At 47.5% G+C, this 26,253-nt stretch overlaps 1 protein-coding gene across 1 annotated transcript in view; it reads left to right on the top strand.

Moving 5' to 3' along the window:
• The first annotated feature begins 8,785 nt into the window (after nt 1-8,785).
• LOC122929327 overlaps nt 8,786-26,253 on the top strand; it is a 32,734-nt gene continuing 15,266 nt past the window's right edge. Inside the window, exon 1 of the mRNA XM_044282854.1 lies at nt 8,786-9,062. Within this exon, the coding sequence (XP_044138789.1) occupies nt 8,786-9,062 (277 nt within the window). The remainder of the gene's footprint in view (nt 9,063-26,253) is intronic.

The following is a 26,253-nucleotide window of genomic DNA, read 5'->3' as shown; positions in this document are numbered from 1 at the left end:
TTATCCGTAGACGATGTCCGCTGCGGACAGTGACATTACCTGCGCTACATCTCCTGTATAACGCCCTAAATATCAGTGACATTAATTCAGTATAATTTTTTATTAGCCGGTGGTGACAGCGACATTACTTGCACTATACCTGCTGTTTAACGTGTGCGCATCCTAAATATCAGTGACATTCTGTGTACTTTATTTGCACATACACTTAAAAAACGGCAATTAGTGTTTCACAAGGTAGATGATATTGATGAGACACAGTTGCCAATATGTCAACTGCAATTAGTGCGTCAAGAGGTTCATGATGAGGATGAGACACAGTTATCAATCACTGAGGTTGTGGTTAGGTCAACAAATCAGGAGGATGACCAGAGTGAGGAAGTGGAAGAGAAGGTGCTGGACAATGAATTCACTGACCCAACCTGGGAAGGAGGCAAGCCGAGCAAGGACAGCAGTACAGAAGGGGAGGGATCCTCAGCACCGCAACAGGATGGATGAGGCAGTGGGGTGGCAAAAGGGAGAAGGCTGGTCACACCAAACAGGCCCGCAACTGTTCCCCGGAGCACCCCCTTGCGGCAATCTCCTGCCAAGGGGAAAGTGCGGACGATAACAGAATTGTCATTTGCAACCTGTGCCGTACCAAAATGAGCAGGGGCGTGAACACTAGCAACCTCTGCAACATGGCATCAAAGCAGCCTAATAGTTGGGCAGAAGGCCTGGGTTCACAACCAGGGTCTGCGGGTCACACCACTGCCCCCTCTTCTCCTGTGCTGCGTGCTGGCCAATCCTCTGTGCAAAACACAGGCCATGCACCTGGACCTTTGCAAGCACCATCAGCAAGCACATCCACTTCTGTGTCCCAGCGCAGCGTACCGATGTCTATACCCTCAACCATAATGTTTTAAAGGGTCTGCACAGCAGTAGACCCTCACCCCAAAATTTTTAGATGGTCAGTTCGGCAGCAGGCCCTGGCCCACAAAATTTTTTAGATGGTCAGCTCGGCAGCAAGCCCTTGCCCACCAAATTTTTTAGATGGTCAGCTTGGCAGCATGCCCTCACCCACAAATTGTTTTAGATGGTCAGTTTGGCAGTAGGCCCTCACCCACAACATTTTTTAGATGGTCAGCTCGGCAGAAGACCCTCGCCCACAAAAGTTTTTAGATGGTCAGCTCGGCAGCAGGCCCTAACCCACAACATTGCTTAGATGGTCAGTTCGGCAGCAGGCCCTCGCCCACAATTTTTTTTAGATGGTCAGTTTGGCAGCAGGCCCTCGCCAACAAAATTTTTTAGATGGTCAGCTCGGCAGCAGGCCCTGGCCCCCAAAATTTTTTAGATGGTCAGCTCGGCAGTAGGCCCTCACCCACCAAAATTTTAGATGTTCAGTTCGGCAGCAGGCCCTCGTCCACAACATTTTTTAGATGGTCAGCTCGACAGCAGGCCTTCACCCACAAAAGTTTTTAGATGGTCAGCTTGGCAGCAAGCCCCCGCCCACAACATTTTTTAGATGGTCAGCTCGGCAGCAGGCCCTTACCCACAAATTTTTGGGGATGGTCAGTTCGGCACCAGGCCCTCACCCATAAATTTTTTTAGATGGTCGGTTTGGCAGCAGGCCCTCGCCAACACAATTTTTTAGATGGTCAGCTCGGCAGCAGGCCCTCACCCACAAAATTCTTTCGATGGTTAGTTCGGCAGCAGGCCCTCACCCATAAAATTTTTATAGATGGTCAGCTCGACAGCAAGCCCTCACCCACAATTTTTTTTAGATGGTCAGCTCGGCAGCAGGCCCTCACCCATAACATTTTTCAGATGGTCAGTTCGGCAGCAGGCCCTCGCCCACAACATTTTTTAGATGGTCAGATCGGCAGCAGGCCCTCACCCACAACATATTTTAGACGGTCTGCTCAGCAGCAGGCCCTTGCCCCTAATGTTTGAGGGTCACCAGCAGGCCATTAATCATAATTTTTCAAGGGTGTGTATGATGCCCTTCTTTATGTGTAATAAAGGGTAAAGCTTAGCTGCAGGCCCTCGCATATAATTTTTTAGAGGGTCAGCTCAGCTGCAGGCCCTTGAATATAATTTTTTAGAAGGTCAGCTCAGCTGCAGGCTCTCGCATATAATTTTTTAGAGGGTCAGGTTACCATCAGGCCTTCACCTACAATCTTTTACTGGATCAGGTCACCAGCAGATCCGCACCTCAAATCTTTTACAGGGTGAGCTCACCTGAAGGCCCTTGCATATAAATTTTTTAGAGGGTCAGCTCACCTGCAGGCCCTTGCATATAATGTTTAACAGAGTCAGCTTACCAGCAGGCCTGCACCTAAAATCAGTTACAGGGTCAGCTCACCTGCATGCCCACACCTAAAATCTATTACTGGGTCAGCTCACCTGCAGGCCCTCACCTAATTATACCTAATAGGTATTTTGCTTGCATGCTGCCTTGTTTGGATGTGGTCGCCAGAGCCGTTTCTCAGGCTCCCTCTCCTGAATCAAACACTGATTCCCTGTTACCCGTAGTTACAATTGTTCGCTCTGACAATAACATCGAAAGTTGATAGGCCAGACATCCGAATGGATCGCCTTCACGGGGACGTGCGATTGGCTCAGGTTATCTAGAGTCACCAAAGCGGCAGCAGGCCCTCGCCCTTAATGTTTTAGAGGGTCAGCTCAGCAGCAGGCCCTCGCCCCTCATGTTTTAGATGGTCATATCAGCAGCAGGCCCTCGGCCTAATGTTTTTGAGGGTCACCAGCAGGCCATAAATCATAATTTTTCAAGGCTGTGTATGATGCCCTGATTTATGTGTAATAAAGGGTGTATTGGAGTGCCGGTTCCTTGTTATTTTTGGCAGCACTTTTACTTAGTGCATAGGCTTTATGAGTGTAGGAGTCCCACTACCTGAACAATTGTACCACAATGTGATTGAGACCCTCCATTATGTGATATACAGGTGTATCGGAGTGCCTCTTCCTTGTAATTTTTGGCAGCACTTGCACTTTATATACAAGTAAATATACACGTAAGAATGTTCCTAACAATTTTTCCTCTAAAATCGATTTTATCTTTGGTTTGGTGCGTATTATTGTCAGTCTGTAAAAGTGGCGTACTACTTGGACAACATCGTTCCCAGCAGTGACCTGCGAGTCCAAGATGCATCCAGACATCCCCCAAGCTGTTGCAGAATTATTTCGGTGGTGTTTCCATACATTTCTGACATTTTCCTATGAACCAGGCACCCTCCCCTCTTCACAGCAGGGGGTACTTGGTTTAATGCTCGGGTTCTCCCATTGACTTTCAATATACTCAGGTGCTCCCGATGTGTTCAGCCCGAGCCCCCCAGCACCCAAGCACTACAGTGCTCGATCAACATTACTGGCGATGTCTTGAAAGCTCGCTATGTAACATCATTGTGTTTACTTTTGTTAGCCATTAAAAGGTATCAGACCTGCAAGACTCTTATTTGGAGAGTAATAAACCAAGTTCAGCTCTGCTACATTTGCATGTAACACAAAAAAACTGTATATTTGTAGAATAAAAGCAATAGGAAAATGCAAGATTTCCTTGAAAGTAATTTAAATGTGCTTCCTCCTTTAAGATTGAGACATAGATTCAATCTTTCAGATTTGGCACCACCCAGTAGGTGAGGCTTTATGCTCACTGATCAGACAAGGAACTATCTCTAACGGCAGACAAGGAATGTAAGAAATGAAATTCTCCCAGCAGGTGCTACACTATCTGTATGAGACAATATCCAGTAGATCTAATGCAGGGTCCCTGGTCATTGACTTCTCCTGGAGTCTCTTCTCGGGTTTTCCCGGGTTCTATATTTTACATCATTGACTCTATTTCCACTAGGTACAGTGAAGTAATGGGATTTTATAACAGAAGAATGAGACTGTGCCTGAGAAGAGACATCATATAGAGGTAAAGAAGACATTAAAACTTCTAGGAATCTCACATTCCGGGCTCAGGTATGAAAACAGTGGTCAGGAGGCGCACCTGAGACCCGTTCATAGAAAATGTTTCAAGAGGACGAATCCAGGTCCATGAAGTATGTGCGTATATGTGGAGAGCAGATCAAAAACCTCTTCTTAGTTTATTTTTTTCTAAAAAGTTTTTAAAAAGTTCAGAAAAAAGTATCATACATTTTCAGTACTTGTGCGTTTGTCAAGCTGTAGGACACGTTGTGTGTTTCTCTATGAGTTGTGTCTTCACTAGATGTATCCTTTATAATATCCCCACTCAGTATTGTCTAGTTCTTTTTTCCTTGTATCTGTACATAGACATGATGATTCAGCAGCAGTGGCCTCACTGTGTACAATCATCATGCTGTATGCGTACACAAACGAGATGATCACACTCAGGGCGTAGCTACCATAGCGGCAGACCATGCAACTGCTATGGAGCCCAGAGCAAGAGGGGGCCCAGTTTTAGTTGGGATTATCTCCTCTTCTACTGGAGGTGAAAACTTGGTCAGGACTCTACATTCTAAAGAAAATGTTTTAGCAAATGAAGCAGTGGAAAAATGTCCCAAAGGTCATTGGCTAGTTTGATCCTTGCTATGGGGCCCTTACTTCTCTATGTACACCACTGATCACACTTCATGTATTTAGAGGAAGCCATGGAAGAAGTTGTGCTGGAGAGTTTTTGTATCCAATAGAAAATATATTAGAGACCAAGAACTGTTACAGAGAAATACATAAAGAAACGATTCAGGGAAGTGTCTGTAGAGAGAGAGGAGAAAAGATTTAATGATGGTAATATTGGAGATATGGCACTCAATATCTGGAAAGTTTGCTCAAACAAGTCACTTTATTGATGCAATAACTTTTTTAAGAAATAATTAAAATGTCATACAAAGTACGTAATTTGTACAGAAATTAAATAACATAATGATAAAACGTCACAATTGACAGTGTAAAAAATCACTTATAGTGTAGATATACACACATCAGACAGCGAATGGGTGCTTGTCTCTAATCTGATTGAATGGATCCAGAAAGTTAAATTCCCAACACTAGAGCACTGAATATGTTATTGCTCAGTAATTTTCAGTTGAGAAATTAATCGAATGTCACCATTAATTCGGTATAAAATAATCGCCGATTATCATTATTGTGGTGCAGTCGCAGGATTTTCGGATTTAATTATAGAAGTTATTCCGAATATGCATATATCACAGTTCATGGAACTTATCAGATTAAAGTTCAGAAGTTGTTAGCTCTAGGTGGCGTCCCACCTTTTTTCGAGCTATTTAAATCCCTTACCTCCACTTCTCAATACGGTTTGTTCAGTCACCGTTTCCTCAGCGTCCCAAATATTCGATTTCTCCTTACTTGTAAATCAGAGTGTATCACTCTGAGGAGTTTTCGAGCTTGATGTAGGACGAGTTGGTCACTTAGGAGGTTATTGGTAAGGGAGGTGTAGCTGTAGATCTCCTTGCGTACGCCAAAAATGGTGGTAATGTAGGGTCCAGAGTCCTCCCAGACGCGTTTCGAAGTCCCAAGGGGTGCTGAATTCTTCCTCAGTGGTGACCTGGCTCCCCCTAAACCACCTTTTTTATACCATCTTTGTTAATTAGTTACAGATGTCCCAAAGATCAGTCCTGGATCACAATACAGGTACCATAGTGACAAAATCTGGTCTGGATTATTACAATATACTATACTCGATGATAAAATTGAATATTTTTAATAATAAAGTAAATTCAATCAGAGATATAGCTCCCACATTTCTTCCATAAGTATAATACATCGAAATCTTGTATTTTTGAAAAAAACGCATATGCGGTTTCAATATGTGAAGGTGCATTTATTTACTATATTTACTATATTTTTTATTAATTAAATATTTTTATATTCATTTATACATTTTAATTCATGTTATTGTGAATAATGAGAGTAAGGAAGCAAATAACATTAAATCCCTTATGTAAATGATTAAGGATGTAATTTCAGCAGCTTTTCTGAAAAAAACGCATCGACCCCAAAAAAACGCATGGAAACCGCATCATTACCGCATATGCGTTTTTTTCAAAAATAGCAAGATTTCGATGTATTATACTTATGGAAGAAATGTGGGAGCTATATCTCTGATTGAATTTACTTTATTATTAAAAGTATTCAATTTTATCATCGAGTATAGTATATTGTAATAATCCAGACCATATTTTGTCACTATGGTACCTGGATTGTGATCCAGGACTGATCTTTGGGACATCTGTAACTAATTAACAAAGATGGTATAAAAAAGGTGGTTTAGGGGGAGCCAGGTCACCACTGAGGAAGAAGTCAGCACCCCTTGGGACTTTGAAACGCGTCTGGGAGGACTCTGGACCCCACATTACCACAATTTTTGGCGTACGCAAGGAGATCTACAGCTACACCTCCCTTACCAATAACCTCCTAAGTGACCAACTCGTCCTACATCAAGCTCGAAAACTCCTCAGAGTGATACACTCTGATTTACAAGCAAGGAGAAATCGAATATTTGGGACGCTGAGGAAACGGTGACTGAACAAACCGTATTGAGAAGTGGAGGTAAGGGATTTAAATAGCTCGAAAAAAGGTGGGACGCCACCTAGAGCTAACAACTTCTGAACTTTAATCCGATAAGTTCCATGAACTGTGATATATGCATATTCGGAATAACTTCTACAATTAAATCCGAAAAATCCTGGAACTGCACCACAATAATGATAATCGGCGATTATTTTATACCGAATTAATGGTGACATTCGATTAATTTCTCAACTGAAAATTACTGAGCAATAACACAATCAGTGCTCTAGTGTTGGGAATTTAACTTTCTGGATCCATTCAATCAGATTAGAGACAAGCACCCATTCGCTGTCTGATGTGTGTATATATACACTATAAGTGATTTTTTACACTGTCAATTGTGACGTTTTATCATTATGTTATTTAATTTCTGTACAAATTACGTACTTTGTATGACATTTTAATTATTTCTTTAAAAAGTTATTGCATCAATAAAGTGACTTGTTTGAGCAAACTTTCCAGATATTGAGTGCCATATCTCCAATATTACTTAAATTTTTTACTTTCTGGTGTTTGGAGTTCACACCTAGATATTGAGCACCTCTCTATCCCACGGAGTAGTAGAGCCACTCCGTTTTGCTAATCTTTAAGATTTAATGATGCACTGTATGCGTAGGTACAGATAGCACTGCCTTCCTACAAAAGGAATAGGTACAGATAGTACTTTCAAGCTATAACTCCCTGTAAAAGATGTAGGTATAGGTAGTACTGCTTCCCTGTCTCTCCTTATAAATTATGTAGGTATAGATAGTTCTACCTCCCTTTCTCTCCCTGTAAACAATGTAGGTACAGATAGTACTGCCTGCTTCCCTATCCCTATAAATGATGTGCGTACAAATAGTACTGCCTCCTTGTCTTTCCCTGTAAATAATGTAGGTACAGATAGTACTGCCTCCCTGTCTCTCTCTGTAAATGATGTAGGTACAGATAGCACGGCCTCCCTGCAAACGATGTAGGTACAGATAATACTGAATACCTGTCTCTCTCTGTAATTTATGTAGGTACAGATAGTACTACCTCCTAGCCTATCCCTATAAATGATGTAGGTAAAGATAGTACTCCCTCTCTGTCTTTCTCTGTAAATTATGTATGTGCAGAGAGTACTGCCTCCCTGTCTCTCCCTGTAAATGATGTAGGTACAGATAGTATTTCCTCCCTGTCTCTCCCTGTAAATGATGTAGACACAAATAGTACTGCCTCCTTGTCTCTTCCTGTAAATACTGCTGGTACAGATAGTACTTTCGCCCTGTCTCTCCCTGTAAATGATATGGTACAGATAGTACTGCTTGCCTGTCTCTCCCTGTAATTGATGTAGGTACAGATAGTACTGCCTCCCTGCAAACGATGTAGGTACAGATAGTACTGAATTCCTGTCTCTCTCTGTAATTTATGTAGTTACAGATAGTACTACCTCCTTGCCTATCCCTATAAATGATGTAGGTAAAGATAGTACTCCCTCTCTGTCTTTCTCTTTAAATGATGTATGTACAGATAGTATTTCCTCCCTGTCTCTCCCTGTAAATGATGTAGATATAGACATTACTGCTTTCCTGTCTCTCCCTGAAAAAATGATATAGATACAGGGAGTACTGCCTTCCTGTGTCTTTTTGTAAATTATGTATGTGCAGCTAGTGCTACCTCCATGTCTTTCCCTGTAAACAATGTAGGTACAGATAGTACTACCTCTCTGTCTCTCCCTGTAAATGATGTAAGTACAGATACTTCTGTCTCCTTGTTATTCCCTGTAATTGATGAAGGTACAGATAGTACTGCCTCCCTGTCTCTACCTGTAAATGATGTAGGTACAGATAGTACTGCCGCCCTGTCTCTCCCTGTAAATGATGTAGGTACAGATAGTACAGTCCACCTGTCTCTCCCTGTAAATGATGTAGGTACAGATAGTACTGCCTCCCTGTCTCTCCCTGTAAATGATGTAGGTACAGATAGTACAGTCCACCTGTCTCTCCCTGTGAATATTGCCGGTACAGATAGAACAGATACTACTTAATCCATGTCTGTCTTAATGATACAGGTAGAGACACCACAGCCTCCATGATACATAGCACACACATTAACATGTGTTGATCACTTCATTTAACAAGTTACTAGATTTGCTACAAAAAAAAACTTGATAAATGGAGAATATTTACTTCTGATATTAAAACATGTATTTTCTCTAAGGAAGACGTGATACCCCAGTTCACATCAAAAATCTCCTAGCTGTGATATAAGGATGGTGCTGACATTACAGGAGGTCCTAGTAAGGGCTCTGAAGAAGCTGGAGGATTTAAGTTTCCAGAGATTCATACAGAAACTGAGTGTCTGGGAAGTCAGAGAAGAATGTAAGAATATTCCTATAGATGAACTGACCGGGAAAGATCCAGAACACGTTGCTGATCTGATCAATAGATATTACAGATATGCCTATGGGGCTGAGATGACCCTGAGTCTTCTAGAGGACATAGGGGAGAAGAAAGTCCGGGAGGAACTCCAGCAGGACCTGAGGGAAGGTAAGATGTCATAGTGGCACATTAATCATTTAAGGGTACTTTTCCACTAGCGTTTTTCTTTAGGGGCTCAATATTGGGAAAAGTTTTATCCTAATGCTTTCTGAATTGAGAGCAATCCGTTCAGTATGCATCTGGGGGTCTTCAGTTCAGTCACATTTTTTCCGTTTACATTTCATCCGAAGTCGATTTGCTTATCCCTACTCAAGATGATTGACTATGGGGATCTCTGCAACAAGTTTGAGAAGTTTGGGCCCATGGGAAAGTGGATGCTTGCTGGCATGTCTCTGTATCTAGAAGTCATCACCTTATGTGTCTATAATAATAAACTGGGAGGTTTGTTAAATAATCTATCCAGTTTTTTTTTTTTTTTTATGTGGCTATATAGGCTGGTTAAGATGTTGTGCTGGGGGCCCACTTTTGTCAGGGGCCTACCAGGTGATTTACCTGTTCCCATATATCCCAGTCCAAGCCTAGAATCCATGGTAGCAGTGCTGTCCACTTCACAGTTCTACCAAGACAAACTAAGGAGATACCTAGAAGGAACTTAACTCTGCCTCTGTCTAGTAAAAGATAAATATTTTCACAAGAATGTAACATTTAGAGATGAGCAAATCCAACGAAGTGGAATTCGATCCAAATTTCAGGAAAATTTTGATTTGCACCGAATCTGAATTTCCTGATGCTTCATTGGTAACAAATCAAATTTTTTCCTAAAATCGCTGCTGCATGTGTTAGTACATGGAGCAAAGAACTCTGGGAACGAGGGATCACCCACAATGCCATGCATGCAGCCAATCAGCAGCCAGCCAGCCCTGTGATGTCACAGCCCTATAAATAGCCTCAGACATCTTGGATTCTGCCATTTTCCAGTGCACTTAGTGCAGGGAGAGACGTCAGCAGGCGCTAGATACAGCGCTAGGAAAGAATTTATTGTGCTGAAAAAAACTACTTACAAGTTCAGGGAAAGATTATTCAAGGTGTAGGGAAAGGATAGGGAGGCATCATCTACACTATAAAAGGAGAACAAGGTGCAATAGGAGAGTGTACAGCCTGGGTAATAGGAGCGATACTATTACACCTTGCTGCACTGACTAAGATCCAAATTGCCATTTTACTGCTGCTTTCAGGTTTGCAGTAGATGATACCTCTGTAATTCCAGCAAACTGTTCTTTTTATTGGGGTACAAGTGCTGTGTGATAGAGCTATTAACAGGGTATATATAGCTGAGTTTGCATCACCATTCAGCCTTTCCATTCTTCTGTTCCGTTATAGGAGCAGGAGAACGGAAAGGATGGATTATGCACATAATTGAGCCGAACGGAACCCCATTATAGTCTATAGGTCCGTAGGCTTCGTTCGGCTCAGTTATGTGCCTAATTTGTCATTTCCGTTTTCCTGCTCATATAGCGGAGCAGGAGAACGGAAAGGCTGAACGCTGATGTGAACTTAGCCTTACTAGGAAACATTTCTACGTCTTATTAGCCGTTGAGTGGTGCAGTTATATGTTCTAAAGCCTTTTTTGTGGTGTATTAGCGGGGATAAAAATAGGGGCTTATTAGCTGTTGTGTGGTGAAGTGAGAAAATTACAGCCTTTTTTGGGGTGTATTAATTTCCTTTTTATTTATTTATTTGAACTAACAGTAAGTCAGACAAAGAAGTGCCAGGCTCTGCACAGAGGAGTGGCAGAGTCCTAAATGTTTCTGGCGCAGGCTCAGGTCACAGCAGAGTAAGGGGGCATGGCAGCAGGGGTCACTTGAAGAGGCTTGAGCTCCCGGTGTCATCTAGTGGTCGTGTCTTGACCAGCAACCTAGTGATGCTTGAATAATTGACTCAGTCATCCACTTCGTCCCAAGTGACATCGGACACCCCCAGCCAAGAGTCGGTGGGTTCGTCAGACACAACCCTTAGTTGGCATCGCCCGGGAGCAGGCAATGTGCCCTCACCTGTCCTCAACCTGCCTCTGTCCTTTTCTGTTCCCTCAGCCAGAGAAGTATAATATGCTGTGGGCTCAACTCAACTATACAGAGAGGATGAGCTACTAGAGGAAAGTCAGCAGCTACTGCCCAGCCAAGATCTGGAGTAGACATCCGCCGCTTCCTCTGGTAGGCTGGCAAGTGGTGATGAGGAGAGTGGTGTGGAAGCTGGTGTTGCGAGCAGTCAGGCTCAGAGACCGTTGAGGAGGACATCAGTGACGTGCAGACACTACTCAAAGATGATGTAGCCAATCGCAATTGAGAGTCGGGTGATGAAGGGGCTTCATCATCATCGGGAGAAGAGGGTGGCACCTTGTGCGTGAGGCAGCAGTGGAGCCAGCAAGTCGGTAGCATGGCCAGGAGTCAGCAGGGTGGCAGCAGTGGGAGGTCGGGAGACAAACATGCCCGGGGTAGACCACTCACTTTGCAGGAGCCTACCTGCCCGGAAAGTAGATGTGCAGGGGTTCATGGAGGCAGTGGCGATAGCAGTCGGAGGAGGTGAGTATGGCTATTTTCCGAATCTATAGGCAGAAGGTGAAGCGTGGCCAGGGTGCCAATGTTGGCACCACGGCCCTGCGTGAACATATGCAGCGTCACCACAAAGTGGCCTGGGAGAACCATGGATCCGGTGTGGTGGTCCAGCCTGCCACAGCAACCGCTGCATCACCCAATGGCACGCACCCAATTTCAGGCAGTAAAGGCTCCACCACCTCAGCTGAAGGGAGTCTGTCCTTCCCATCGTCGACCAGTTCTGATGCTCCTGCTCCTCGCCCTCCTACTCCTCGTCAATCATTCCATGAGCAATCGATCACCGGAGCGATTTCCAAGAGACAACAGTCTCATCCAACAGCGCAGAAGCTGAACGTGCTCCTGGCCAAGTTGCTTGTGCTGCAGTCCCTATCTTTCCAAGTGGTGGACTCTGCACCTTTCAGAGAACTGATGGCTTGTGCCGAGCCGAGGTGGAGAGTTCCAAGGCGTCATTTCTTTGCAAAAAAGGCAGTACTAGCCTTGCACAAATATGTAGAACAGAAGGTGGGCCAGTCCTTTAGCCTGTCAGTGTCTGCAAACGTGCACAGCAGCGCTGACGTGTGGAGCTATAACTACGGTCAAGGACAATACATGTCGTTTACTGCCCACTGGATAAATGTGGTTCCTGCCCAGCTACACCAGCAACTTGGCCAGGTGATGCCTCTTCCACCTCCATGTTCTCACGCGGTTGGTCCTGCGACAATGTCCGTCTTTGCCTCCTCATCCTCCACTGTGTCCTCAACCTCCACTGCAGGGACAATTCACAGTGCCCCACCAGAATACCACATGTGCAGGGCATGGTGGTGTCACACTGTTCTGTACCTCATTTGCCTGTGCGAACGGAGTCAAGCAGGGGAGGAACTGCTCCGTGTCCTTCATCAAGAAATCGAATTCTGGCTTGCTCCGCGACAACTCAAAATCGGAACCATAGTGACCGACAATGGGAAGAACATGGTGTCGGCGCTGCATCAAAGAGGGATGAACCATGTTCCCTGCATGGCGCACATGTTCTATCTGGTTGTCAAGCGTTTTCTGAAATCTTCCACCTATCTGCAAGACATCCTAAAAATGGCCAGGAAACTTTGCTTGCACTTCAGCCACTCGTACACCGCAAAGCTACAATGGCAGAACGGCATCCCCCAACAGAGGCTTATATACGACGTTTCCACCCGTTGGAATTCTACCCTCTATATGTATGACCAACTATATGAAAATAGAAAGGCCATGAAAAATTTCTTAATGATACAAGCTGTGAGGAATATGGAGTATGATTTCATTCCTGCCATATGCTCCAGAAGTGTGCAGAGGAAATCAAACTCCACAGAAGGGCCCTGCTTCAAAACGCAGCCAGATAGCAGAGGTCAGAGAACTCTACAGGAAGTCCAGGCCAAACAGGCCACTTGCGTACAATTTCACACCTCCACCCAGCCAGCCAGAACCCAGGCGGGTCCGTTGGTGCCAGAACCATCTCAATGTGATCTTTTGGTCTAGAGCTATGAACCCTAAAGGGTTTTTGTGGGTCGTTGGGCTGCCCGGACCAGCAGGGAGGGGGGATCCTTCCCAGAGGCGGAAAGGGGAGGGTTCGGCTACAGTTCAAAAGGCTCACGCAATCCAGCAGGTGTGTCTTTCTTCTGAAGGGGGGGGGGGGTCACGCTGCATACGTTTTTGGAAGGGACCTGGAAACGGCTGACATCACTGCCTCCCATGTGACTACAGCCAAGCCTTACAGAAGCCCATTATTCATCACCATTATTCATCACTATTATTCAACATCTCATCTTGAAGAAGCTTGCGTGAAACGTACGTTGGGGTTGTTAGTGCACCACTCAGGTATCTATAGTATGGCTCCTTTGCGGACAATTCAGTCTGAGCGATCTATATACTTTGTTACTTTTGCACTATGCACTTTATATCTCTTTCTTGAATATTGTATGACACCTTTACTCTGTCCTGATAGTCCTGCCTGACTATATGTATTTTACATCCTGTTTGGCTCATATGCATAATACATGCTATCTCCTTGAATTTATTTGCCATAATAGGATGAGCCTTTAGTGGTGCTCCATGTCATCTGGTGTGCTCTTTAGCCACCATCATATTGTCTTTCATGTGTATTTTATTGTTCTTTGTCTCGTTTGGAGACGCTAATAAAGTCTATATATAATATTATTGTGTGCTGGCCCTGTTTTCTTTTTTGGTGTCCTGCTTAACCCTGTTGTACCACGCCATCTGTATTTACTGTATATATTTTCTGTGTATATTATGTTATGTCTAGTGAGCCCTTAAGGCAATTAAATATATAATTTAATCTTGTGCTGTTCTGGTATCTCGATCACGAATCCCCCGTTCCTGTTTCAGCCTAGTTATATGCTACTGCAGGTTAGTTTCTCACCCTATATAATCCCATTAGCGAATCGGGCTTATATCAAAGGAGAAGCTAATGGCAGTCTTCCCGGGATGAGGAAGTGCTGCTTCACTGGGGCAGTGAAAAGGCTCCCTCAGCTTGTTGCCTCTATGTGCCCGTGTGGACAGGAGGAGTCTGTAAAGACTGTACCAAGCGGACCTTACCTGCTCCTCAGGGACGGCATAATGTCACACCTTGGTAACCAGTGACTATACCATATCTCACTGGCTCTACGGATTTGACGTCCGGCGACAGCGAGGTGCGGTATTAGCCACAAATTGGTGGCAGCCATACTCCCAGACACTAAAGACTATTAGCAGTAGATTTTGCTGCAGGAGTCTTAAGATCAGCTCAACAGTAGACAGTCTGAGTGCAAATGCAATAAGGTGTGTGTGTGCATCAGGTTGCTGTCTGTGTCAGTGATCATCCATGGCAATGATGGCCAGTTTCAACAGAAGCAAGGCTAAAGAGATGGCCGATGCTAGGAATGGTGGCGGGGAGGACGCAGTCCAGATAGAGGGCCAAGAGGAGGTGGAAGGCGACTTTCTTCAAGGTGAGGGGGAGCACAGCCAAAGCTTCCCAAGGAGCCAGTTTCCGGCGGTGAGGTCCGTGGTGGGCCACACTCCACCTGCCCTTCCCCCCAGCCAGGCAGGCTGAACTAGACCGTTTCCAGGCTGGAGACCAGGCTTCCTACGAGATCCTGCAGAGCGTTACGAGCAAGCAGAGGCTGCAGAGCATCGCGAGCAAGAACATTGCAAGCAGGCCGAGAGCGAGCACCAGCTACAAATGCTCCAGCTCCAACTCCAGCAGCCCTCCCAGCCTGATGTGAGTCTCCAGAGATGCGGATTCCAAAACTACAGGCAGAGGACTTCCCTCTACTGGACAAAGATGGGGACCTGGACACCTTTTTGTTTGCGTTTGAGACGGCCTGCCATCAGTACCAGCTGACAGAGGACCAATGGGCTAGATTCCTAATGCCACGTCTCAGGGGAAAAGCCCTTGAAATATTCAGGTACCTGCCCAGCGAGACCACCCTGAGCTATGAGGACATCAAGCAGGCTCTGGTACAACTTAACCCCTGAGTCGTACCGGAAAAAGCTCAGAAGTTTGCAGCGGGGGCCTACCCAAAGCTGGGCCAATCACATGCGGGCCCTGCTGAGAGAGGTCGACCAATGGACCACGGGATTGGAGCTCTCTACCGTCCAACAGCTGAAGGAGCTCACCGCCGCACAGCAGTTCTTGTGGAAATGCCCAGAGGACCTTCAGCAGTACCTCCGTGACTGGAAGCCAAAAGGGGCCTCTGCAACAGCAGCCCTGGCTGACGAGTACACTAACAACAGGACTTCAGAGGCCCGGAAACCTGTCAGCTGGAGAGGGGGTAAGACACGCGCTGCACCTGCTACTCCTGCCCCTAGACCCAAGTGGGCACTGGCCCCTGCTTCACTTTCCACGTCGGTGGGGGAATCCCGACTGCCACCTATGTAAGCAGCCAGGACACTTCAAGGCCATGTGTCCACAGCGCCCAAGGGACCCATCCCAGTCATCGACCCGGAAACCATCCACTGTGTTGTGTGTGAGTGGTGGGAGGTCCCTGGACAATTTTCAACCAGTCACTGTGGGCCAGGCAGTGGCCATGGGACTTAGAGACACCGGCACTGAGATGACTCTGGTACGGCCTGAACTGGTGGCACCCCACAATTTATTGCCCGGGAGAGCCCTTACTGTCTCCAGGATTGGAGGAGTAGAGCCAGCGCTGCCCATCGCCAAGGTCTATTTGGACGAGGAGTAAGGGAGGTGGGGGTATCCTCAAATATCCCTGCCAGTGTTCTGCTGGGGACGGACCTGGGGCAGCTTGTGTCTAAGTACGTGGCCGCTGACACCCCAAGGTCCTATCCCCTAGAATGTGATGCAATGTTCACCCCCTGTTGATACTATTAATGTTCATAACATGCCTGTTGATGGGGATGTGGGGGTGGGGAATGTAATGTGTGCCTCTTCCCTTAGTGGGGAGGGGGTCATTCACTCCAGCTGTGCTGAGGCCTAAGGGTGTGGCCAGCAAGCATGCTGGAACCTGTTGTCCTCTAGTGTGGTGACTGAGGGGACCAGCAGGGGGCAGACAGCTGTGGAGGAGGAGGATGCAAATGAGGTCAGGGCTGTCCCAGGAGAAGTAGGGCTCCCAGGTAAAGCCTCAGTGCCGGGTTCCTCCACAACTGGGATGTCAGAGGGCCTGGTTAGTCCATCTGGACTGGTGACTTGGTTGGAAGCCCAAGGGGAAGCAGGCACTACCAGCGGTGGCAGAGGCCAGGAGACAGGTCCTGAGGACCTGACGGAGAACATGGCAGTCTTGTCTATACTGGCCACATCCGGTCAGGAGTTATAGGCGCCGTTAGTGGCTGATGCCAGCCTGAACGCTCTCAAGGAGCTCACCGGAGGCGTGGCCTAGGGACCGACAGCTAGTGGTACCCTATCCGTTCAGGATAGAGTTGTTGCAGGTTGCGCATGAGATTCTGATGCCTGGACACCTAGGGGTCACTAAGACAAAGGCCATATTAGCCCAGCATTTCTACTGGCTGAAGATGGGGGATGATGTGGCTGCCTACTGCCGTTCATGTGACACCTGCCAGTGGGTGGGGAAGGCGGAGCTGCGCCCCAAAGCCCCACTGGTAATGCTGCCCATAATTGAAGAGTCTTTCAGGAGGGTGGCTGTGGATCTGATTGGGCCGGTGTCTATTCCCAGCAGCTCCGGGAAATGGTTCCTATTGATGGTAGTAGATTATGCCACCCGGTACCCGGAAGCCGTAGCCTTGTCATCTATTCGGGCCGACAAGGTGGCCACCGCCTCGATGGAGATTTTCTCCAGAGTAGGCTTTCCCCAGAAAATGCTCACCGACCGGAGGACCCAGTTCATGTTGCAATTGATGGAGTCCCTCTGTAGGCAAACACAGGTGCAGCATCTGGTAACCAGCCCGTACCACCCACAGACCAACGGCCTGTGTGAACGGTTTAACGGCACCTTAAAGCAGATGCTTAAGATGTTGGTCGACTCCCATGGGTGTGACTGGGAGCGGTACCGACATTTATGCCAGGACAGGCTATATGGATTGGGCTACCAGTGATGTGAACATAGCCTAAGAAATTAACTCTATAAGTCAACACTTAACAGCCTAGTGTAAGCAGTGCCCTGAGTCTACTGAGATACTTTAGAGCTTACACTAGACTGTAGAATCAGGGCAGTGCTTTCACTAGACTTTGGACTGAGATAATACAGAGATTACACTGGACTGTAGAATCAGCAAAGTGCTAAGACTAGACTATAGACTGAGAAAATATAGAGCTTACAATGGACTGTAGAATTAGGGCAGTGCTTATGCTAGACTGTGGACTGAGATACTATAGAGCTTACAGTTGACTGTAGTATTAGGGCAGTGCTTATACTAGACTATGGATTGTGATTAGGGATGAGCGAACTCGAACTGTATAGTTCGGGTTCGTACCGAATTTTGGGGTGTCCGTGACACGGACCCGAACCCGGACATTTTCGTAAAAGTCCGGGTTCGGGTTCGGTGTTCGTCGCTTTCTTGGCGCTTTTGTGACGCTTTCTTGGCGCTTTTTGAAAGGCTGCAAAGCAGCCAATCAACAAGCGTCATACTACTTGCCCCAAGAGGCCGTCACAGCCATGCCTACTATTGGCATGGCTGTGATTGGCCAGAGCACCATGTGACCCAGCCTCTATTTAAGCTGGAGTCACATAGCGCCGCCCGTCACTCTGCTCTGATTAGCGTAGGGAGAGGTTGCGGATGCGACAGTAGGGCGAGATTAGGCAGATTAACTCCTCCAAAGGACTTCACTTGATTAATCGATCGATCTGCAGCTGTGCATCATTGAGCTGCTGAAATTCAAATGCTCACTCACTGTTTTTAGGCTGCCCAGACCGTTTGTCAGTCACTTTTTTCTGGGGTGATCGGCGGCCATTTTGTGTCTTGTGCGGTGCTGCGACCAAGTGCATCCAAGCTGCGACCAAGTGCATTTAACCCTCAATGGTGTGGTTGTTTTTTGGCTAAAGCCTACATCAGGGCGAAGCTGTCACACCAAGTGCATTTAACCAGCAATAGTCTGTTCATTTTTTGGCCATATACTAAATCAGGGGCAAGCTGCGCCTGTCACCAAGTGCATTTAACCCTCAATGGTGTGGTTGTTTTTTGGCTAAAGCCTACATCAGGGTGAAGCTGTCACACCAAGTGCATTTAACCAGCAATAGTCTGTTTATTTTTTGGCCATATACTACATCAGGGGCAAGCTGTGCCCGTCACCAAGTGCATTTAACCCTCAGTAGTGTGGTTGGTCAAGCTGTGACACCAAGTGCATTTAACCAGCAATAGTCTGTTCATTTTTTGGCCATATACTACATCAGGGGCAAGCTGCGCCCGTCACCAAGTGCATTTAACCAGCAATAGTGTGGTTATTTTTTGGCCATATCCCAGTCTAATTCTGTCACTAAATCCATACCGGTCACCCAGCGCCTAAATACTAGGCCTCAAATTTATATCCTGCTAAATCTCTCGTTACCGCTGTCCTGTTGTGGCTGGGAAAGTTATTTAGTGTCCGTCAAAGCACATTTTTTGTTCTGGGTTGAAGTACAATTCCCAATTTAGCAATTTCATAATTTAGTGGTTTCTGCTATATCAGAGCTATTTGAAATCTATCCCTAAAAGGGTAGATCATATTTAAGGTGCACATTGGGTCATTCAGAATAACTTCACACACACCCGCTACTGTGTATTTCCAAGTCTAATTCTGTCACTAAACCCATACCTGTCACCCAGCGCCTAAATACTAGGCCTCAAATTTATATCCTGCTAAATCTCTCGTTACCGCTGTCCTGTTGTGGCTGGGAAAGTTATTTAGTGTCCGTCAAAGCACATTTTTTGTTCTGGGTTGAAGTACAATTCCCAATTTAGCAATTTCATAATTTAGTGGTTTCTGCTATATCAGAGCTATTTGAAATCTATCCCTAAAAGGGTAGATCATATTGAAGGTGCACATAGGGTCATTCAGAATAACTTCACACACACACGCTTCTGTGCATTTCCAAGTCTAATTCTGTTAGTAAATCCATACCGGTCACCCAGCGCCTAAATACTAGGCCTCAAATTTATATCCCGCTGAATTTGAATACAATACATTTGGCCAAATAATATTTTTGTTGTTGTGGTGAACCATAACAATGAGAAAAACATCTAGTAAGGGACGCGGACGTGGACATGGTCGTGGTGGTGTTAGTGGACCCTCTGGTGCTGGGAGAGGACGTGGCCGTTCTGCCACATCCACACGTCCTAGTGTACCAACTACCTCAGGTCCCAGTAGCCGCCAGAATTTACAGCGATATATGGTGGGGCCCAATGCCGTTCTAAGGATGGTAAGGCCTGAGCAGGTACAGGCATTAGTCAATTGGGTGGCCGACAGTGGATCCAGCACGTTCACATTATCTCCCACCCAGTCTTCTGCAGAAAGCGCACAGATGGCGCCTGAAAACCAACCCCATCAGTCTGTCACATCACCCCCATGCATACCAGGGAAACTGTCTCAGCCTCAAGTTATGCAGGAGTCTCTTATGCTGTTTGAAGACACCGCTGGCAGGGTTTCCCAAGGGCATCCACCTAGCCCTTCCCCAGCGGTGAAAGATATAGAATGCACTGACGCACAACCACTTATGTTTCCTGATGATGAGGACATGGGAATACCACCTCAGCATGTCTCTGATGATGACGAAACACAGGTGCCAACTGCTGCGTCTTTCTGCAGTGTGCAGACTGAACAGGAGGTCAGGGATCAAGACTGGGTGGAAGACGATGCAGGGGATGATGAGGTCCTAGACCCCACATAGAATGAAGGTCGTGCCACTGACTTTCACAGTTCGGAGGAAGAGGCAGTGGTGAGACCGAGCCAACAGCGTAGCAAAAGAGGGAGCAGTGGGCAAAAGCAGAACACCCGCCGCCAAGAGACTCCGCCTGCTACTGCCCGCCGCCATCTGGGACCGAGCACCCCAAAGGCAGCTTCAAGGACTTCCCTGGCATGGCACTTCTTCAAACAATGTGCTGACGACAAGACCCGAGTGGTTTGCACGCTGTGCCATCAGAGCCTGAAGCGAGACATTAACGTTCTGAACCTGAGCACAACCTGCATGACCAGGCACCTGCATGCAAAGCATGAACTGCAGTGGAGTAAACACCTTAAAACCAAGGAAGTCACTCAGGCTCCCCCTGCTACCTCTTCTGCTGCTGCCGCCTCGGCCTCTTCCTCCGCCTCTGGAGGAACGTTGGCACCTGCCGCCCAGCAAACAGGGGATGTACCACCAACACCACCACCACCACCTCCGTCACCAAGCGTCTCAACCATGTCACACGCCAGCGTTCAGCTCTCCATCTCACAAACATTTGAGAGAAAGCGTAAATTCCCACCTAGCCACCCTCGATCCCTGGCCCTGAATGCCAGCATTTCTAAACTACTGGCCTATGAAATGCTGTCATTTAGGCTGGTGGACACAGACAGCTTCAAACAGCTCATGTCGCTTGCTGTCCCACAGTATGTTGTTCCCAGCCGCCACTACTTCTCCAAGAGAGCCGTGCCTTCCCTGCACAACCAAGTATCCGATAAAATCAAGTGTGCACTGCGCAACGCCATCTGTGGCAAGGTCCACCTAACCACAGATACGTGGACCAGTAAGCACGGCCAGGGACGCTATATCTCCCTAACTGCACACTGGGTAAATGTAGTGGCAGCTGGGCCCCAGGCGGAGAGCTGTTTGGCGCAAGTCCTTCCGCCGCCAAGGATCGCAGGGCAACATTCTTTGCCTCCTGTTGCCACCTCCTCCTTCTCGGCTTCCTCCTCCTCTTCTTCCACCTGCTCATCCAGTCAGCCACACACCTTCACCACCAACTTCAGCACAGCCCGGGGTAAACGTCAGCAGGCCATTCTGAAACTCATATGTTTGGGGGACAGGCCCCACACCGCACAGGAGTTGTGGCGGGGTATAGAACAACAGACCGACGAGTGGTTGCTGCCGGTGAGCCTCAAGCCCGGCCTGGTGGTGTGCGATAATGGGCGAAATCTCGTTGCAGCTCTGGGACTAGCCAATTTGACGCACATCCCTTGCTTGGCGCATGTGCTGAATTTGGTGGTGCAGAAGTTCATTCACAACTACCCCGACATGTCAGAGCTGCTGCATAAAGTGCGGGCCGTCTGTTCGCGCTTCCGGCGTTCACATCCTGCTGCTGCTCGCCTGTCTGCGCTACAGCGTAACTTCGGCCTTCCCGCTCACCGCCTCATATGCGACGTGCCCACCAGGTGGAACTCCACCTTGCACATGCTGGACAGACTGTGCGAGCAGCAGCAGGCCATAGTGGAGTTTCAGCTGCAGCACGCACGGGTCAGTCGCACTACAGAACAGCACCACTTCACCACCAATGACTGGGCCTCCATGCGAGACCTGTGTGCCCTGTTGCGCTGTTTCGAGTACTCCACCAACATGGCCAGTGGCGATGACGCCGTTATAAGCGTTACAATACCACTTCTATGTCTTCTTGAGAAAACACTTAGGGCGATGATTAGAGTTGAGCGAACACCTGGATGTTCGGGTTCGAGAAGTTCGGCCGAACATCCCGGAAATGTTCGGGTTCGGGATCCGAACCCGATCCGAACTTCGTCCCGAACCCGAACCCCATTGAAGTCAATGGGGACCCGAACTTTTCGGCACTAAAAAGGCTGTAAAACAGCCCAGGAAAGAGCTAGAGGGCTGCAAAAGGCAGCAACATGTAGGTAAATCCCCTGCAAACAAATGTGGATAGGGAAATGAATTAAAATAAAAATTAAATAAATAAAAATTAACCAAAATCAATTGGAGAGAGGTCCCATAGCAGAGAATCTGGCTTCACGTCACCCACCACTGGAACAGTCCATTCTCAGATATTTAGGCCCCGGCACCCAGGCAGAGGAGAGAGGTCCCGTAACAGAGAATCTGTCTTCATGTCAGCAGAGAATTAGTCTGCATGTCATAGCAGAGAATGAGGCTTCACGTCAGCCACCACTGCAACAGTCCATTGGCATATATTTAGGCCCAGCACCCAGGCAGAGGAGGGAGGTCCCGTAACAGAGAATCTGTCTTCATGTCAGCAGAGAATTAGTCTGCATGTCATAGCAGAGAATGAGGCTTCACGTCAGCCACCACTGCAACAGTCCATTGGCATATATTTAGGCCCAGCACACACACAGGCAGAGGAGAGAGGTCCCGTAACAGAGAATCTGGCTTCATGTCAGCAGAGAATTAGTCTGCATGTCATAGCAGAGAATCAGGCTTCACGTCACCCACCACTGCAACAGTCCATTGGCATATATTTAGGCCCAGCACCCAGGCAGAGGAGGGAGGTCCCGTAACAGAGAATCTGTCTTCATGTCAGCAGAGAATTAGTCTGCATGTCATAGCAGAGAATGAGGCTTCACGTCAGCCACCACTGCAACAGTCCATTGGCATATATTTAGGCCCAGCACACACACAGGCAGAGGAGAGAGGTCCCGTAACAGAGAATCTGGCTTCATGTCAGCAGAGAATTAGTCTGCATGTCATAGCAGAGAATCAGGCTTCACGTCACCCACCACTGCAACAGTCCATTGGCATATATTTAGGCCCAGCACCCAGGCAGAGGAGGGAGGTCCCGTAACAGAGAATCTGTCTTCATGTCAGCAGAGAATTAGTCTGCATGTCATAGCAGAGAATGAGGCTTCACGTCAGCCACCACTGCAACAGTCCATTGGCATATATTTAGGCCCAGCACACACACAGGCAGAGGAGAGAGGTCCCGTAACAGAGAATCTGTCTTCATGTCAGCAGAGAATTAGTCTGCATGTCATAGCAGAGAATGAGGCTTCACGTCAGCCACCACTGCAACAGTCCATTGGCATATATTTAGGCCCAGCACACACACAGGCAGAGGAGAGAGGTCCCGTAACAGACAATCTGGCTTCATGTCAGCAGAGAATCAGTCTGCATGTCATAGCAGAGAATGAGGCTTCACGTCACCCACCACTGCAACAGTCCATTGGCATATATTTAGGCCTAGCACACAGGCAGAGCAGAGAGGTCCCGTAACAGACAATCTGGCTTCATGACAGCAGAGAATCAGTCTGCATGTCATAGCAGAGAATGAGGCTTCACGTCACCCACCACTGCAACAGTCCATTGGCATATATTTAGGCCTAGCACACAGGCAGAGCAGAGAGGTCCCGTAACAGACAATCTGGCTTCATGACAGCAGAGAATCAGTCTGCATGTCATAGCAGAGAATGAGGCTTCACGTCACCCACCACTGCAACAGTCCATTGGCATATATTTAGGCCTAGCACACAGGCAGAGCAGAGAGGTCCCGTAACAGACGATCTGGCTTCATGTCAGCAGAGAATCAGTCTGCATGTCATAGCAGAGAATGAGGCTTCACGTCAGCCACCACTGCAACAGTCCATTGGCATATATTTAGGCCCAGCACCCAGGCAGAGGAGGGAGGTCCCGTAACAGAGAATCTGTCTTCATGTCAGCAGAGAATTAGTCTGCATGTCATAGCAGAGAATGAGGCTTCACGTCAGCCACCACTGCAACAGTCCATTGTCATAAATTTAGGCCCAGCACACACACAGGCAGAGGAGAGAGGTCCCGTAACAGAGGATCTGGCTTCATGTCAGCAGAGAATCAGTCTGCATGTCATAGCAGAGAATCAGGCTTCACGTCAGCCACCACTGCAACAGTCCATTGTCATAAATTTAGGCCCAGCACCCAGGCAGAGGAGAGAGGTCCCGTAACAGAGAATCTGGCTTCATGTCAGCAGAGAATCAGTCTTCATATCATAGCAGAGAATCAGGCTTCACGTCACCCACCACTGTAAGAGTCAATTTTCATAAATTTAGGCCCAGAACCCAGGCAGAGGAGAAAGGTCCCGTAACAGACAATCTGGCTTCATGTCAGCAGAGAATCAGTCTTCATATCATAGCAGAGAATCAGGCTTCACGTCACCCACCACTGTAAGAGTCAATTTTCATAAATTTAGGCCCAGAACCCAGGCAGAGGAGAAAGGTCCCGTAACAGACAATCTGGCTTCATGTCAGCAGAGAATCAGTCTTCATATCATAGCAGAGAATCAGGCTTCACGTCACCCACCACTGCAACAGTCCATTGGCATATATTTAGGCCTAGCACACAGGCAGAGCAGAGAGGTCCCGTAACAGACAATCTGGCTTCATGACAGCAGAGAATCAGTCTGCATGTCATAGCAGAGAATCAGGCTTCACGTCAGCCACCACTGCAACAGTCCATTGGCATATATTTAGGCCTAGCACACAGGCAGAGGAGAGAGGTCCCGTAACAGACAATCTGGCTTCATGTCAGCAGAGAATCAGTCTGCATGTCATAGCAGAGAATCAGGCTTCACGTCACCCACCACTGTAAGAGTCAATTTTCATAAATTTAGGCCCAGAACCCAGGCAGAGGAGAAAGGTCCCGTAACAGACAATCTGGCTTCATGTCAGCAGAGAATCAGTCTTCATATCATAGCAGAGAATCAGGCTTCACGTCACCCACCACTGTAAGAGTCAATTTTCATAAATTTAGGCCCAGAACCCAGGCAGAGGAGAAAGGTCCCGTAACAGACAATCTGGCTTCATGTCAGCAGAGAATCAGTCTTCATATCATAGCAGAGAATCAGGCTTCACGTCACCCACCACTGCAACAGTCCATTGGCATATATTTAGGCCTAGCACACAGGCAGAGCAGAGAGGTCCCGTAACAGACAATCTGGCTTCATGACAGCAGAGAATCAGTCTGCATGTCATAGCAGAGAATCAGGCTTCACGTCAGCCACCACTGCAACAGTCCATTGGCATATATTTAGGCCTAGCACACAGGCAGAGGAGAGAGGTCCCGTAACAGACAATCTGGCTTCATGTCAGCAGAGAATCAGTCTGCATGTCATAGCAGAGAATGAGGCTTCACGTCAGCCACCACTGCAACAGTCCATTGTCATAAATTTAGGCCCAGCACCCAGGCAGAGGAGAGAGGTCCCGTAACAGACAATCTGGCTTCATGTCAGCAGAGAATTAGTCTGCATGTCATAGCAGAGAATCAGGCTTCATGTCAGCCACCACTGCAACAGTCCATTGGCATATATTTAGGCCTAGCACACAGGCAGAGGAGAGGTTCATTCAACTTTGGGTAGCATCGCAATATAATGGTAAAATGAAAATAAAAATAGGATTGAATGAGGAAGTGCCCTGGAGTCCAATAATATATGGTTATGGGGAGGTAGTTAATGTCTAATCTGGACAAGGGACGGACAGGTCCTGTGGGATCCATGCCTGGTTCATTTTTATGAACGTCAGCTTGTCCACATTGGCTGTAGACAGGCGGCTGCGTTTGTCTGTAATGACGCCCCCTGCCGTGCTGAATACACGTTCAGACAAAACGCTGGCTGCCGGGCAGGCCAGCACCTCCAAGGCATAAAAGGCTAGCTCTGGCCACGTGGACAATTTAGAGACCCAGAAGTTGAATGGGGCCGAACCATCAGTCAGTACGTGGAGGGGTGTGCACACGTACTGTTCCACCATGTTAGTGAAATGTTGCCTCCTGCTAACACGTTGCGTATCAGGTGGTGGTGCAGTTAGCTGTGGCGTGTTGACAAAAGTTTTCCACATCTCTGCCATGCTAACCCTGCCCTCAGAGGAGCTGGCCGTGACACTGCTGCCTTGGCGACCTCTTGCTCCTCCTCTGCCTTGGCCTTGGGCTTCCACTTGTTCCCCTGTGACATTTGGGAATGCTCTCAGTAGCGCGTCTACCAACGTGCGCTTGTACTCGCGCATCTTCCTATCACGCTCCAGTGCAGGAAGTAAGGTGGGCACATTGTCTTTGTAGCGTGGATCCAGCAGGGTGGCAACCCAGTAGTCCGCACAGGTTAAAATGTGGGCAACTCTGCTGTCGTTGCGCAGGCACTGCAGCATGTAGTCGCTCATGTGTGCCAGGCTGCCCAGGGATAAGGACAAGCTGTCCTCTGTGGGAGGCGTATCGTCATCGTCCTGCCTTTCCCCCCAGCCACGCACCAGTGATGGACCCGAGCTGCGTTGGGTGCCACCCCGCTGTGACCATGCTTCATCCTCATCCTCCTCCACCTCCTCCTCATCCTCGTCCTCCTCGTCCTCCAGTAGTGGGCCCTGGCTGGCCACATTTGTACCTGGCCTCTGCTGTTGCCAAAAA

The sequence above is a fragment of the Bufo gargarizans genome, chromosome 2 (assembly GCF_014858855.1).
Source record: "Bufo gargarizans isolate SCDJY-AF-19 chromosome 2, ASM1485885v1, whole genome shotgun sequence".
NCBI classification, from domain to species: domain Eukaryota; kingdom Metazoa; phylum Chordata; class Amphibia; order Anura; family Bufonidae; genus Bufo; species Bufo gargarizans.
The sequence above is the reverse complement of the archived record's forward strand: the minus strand, read 5'-3'. Positions and strand labels throughout refer to the sequence as shown.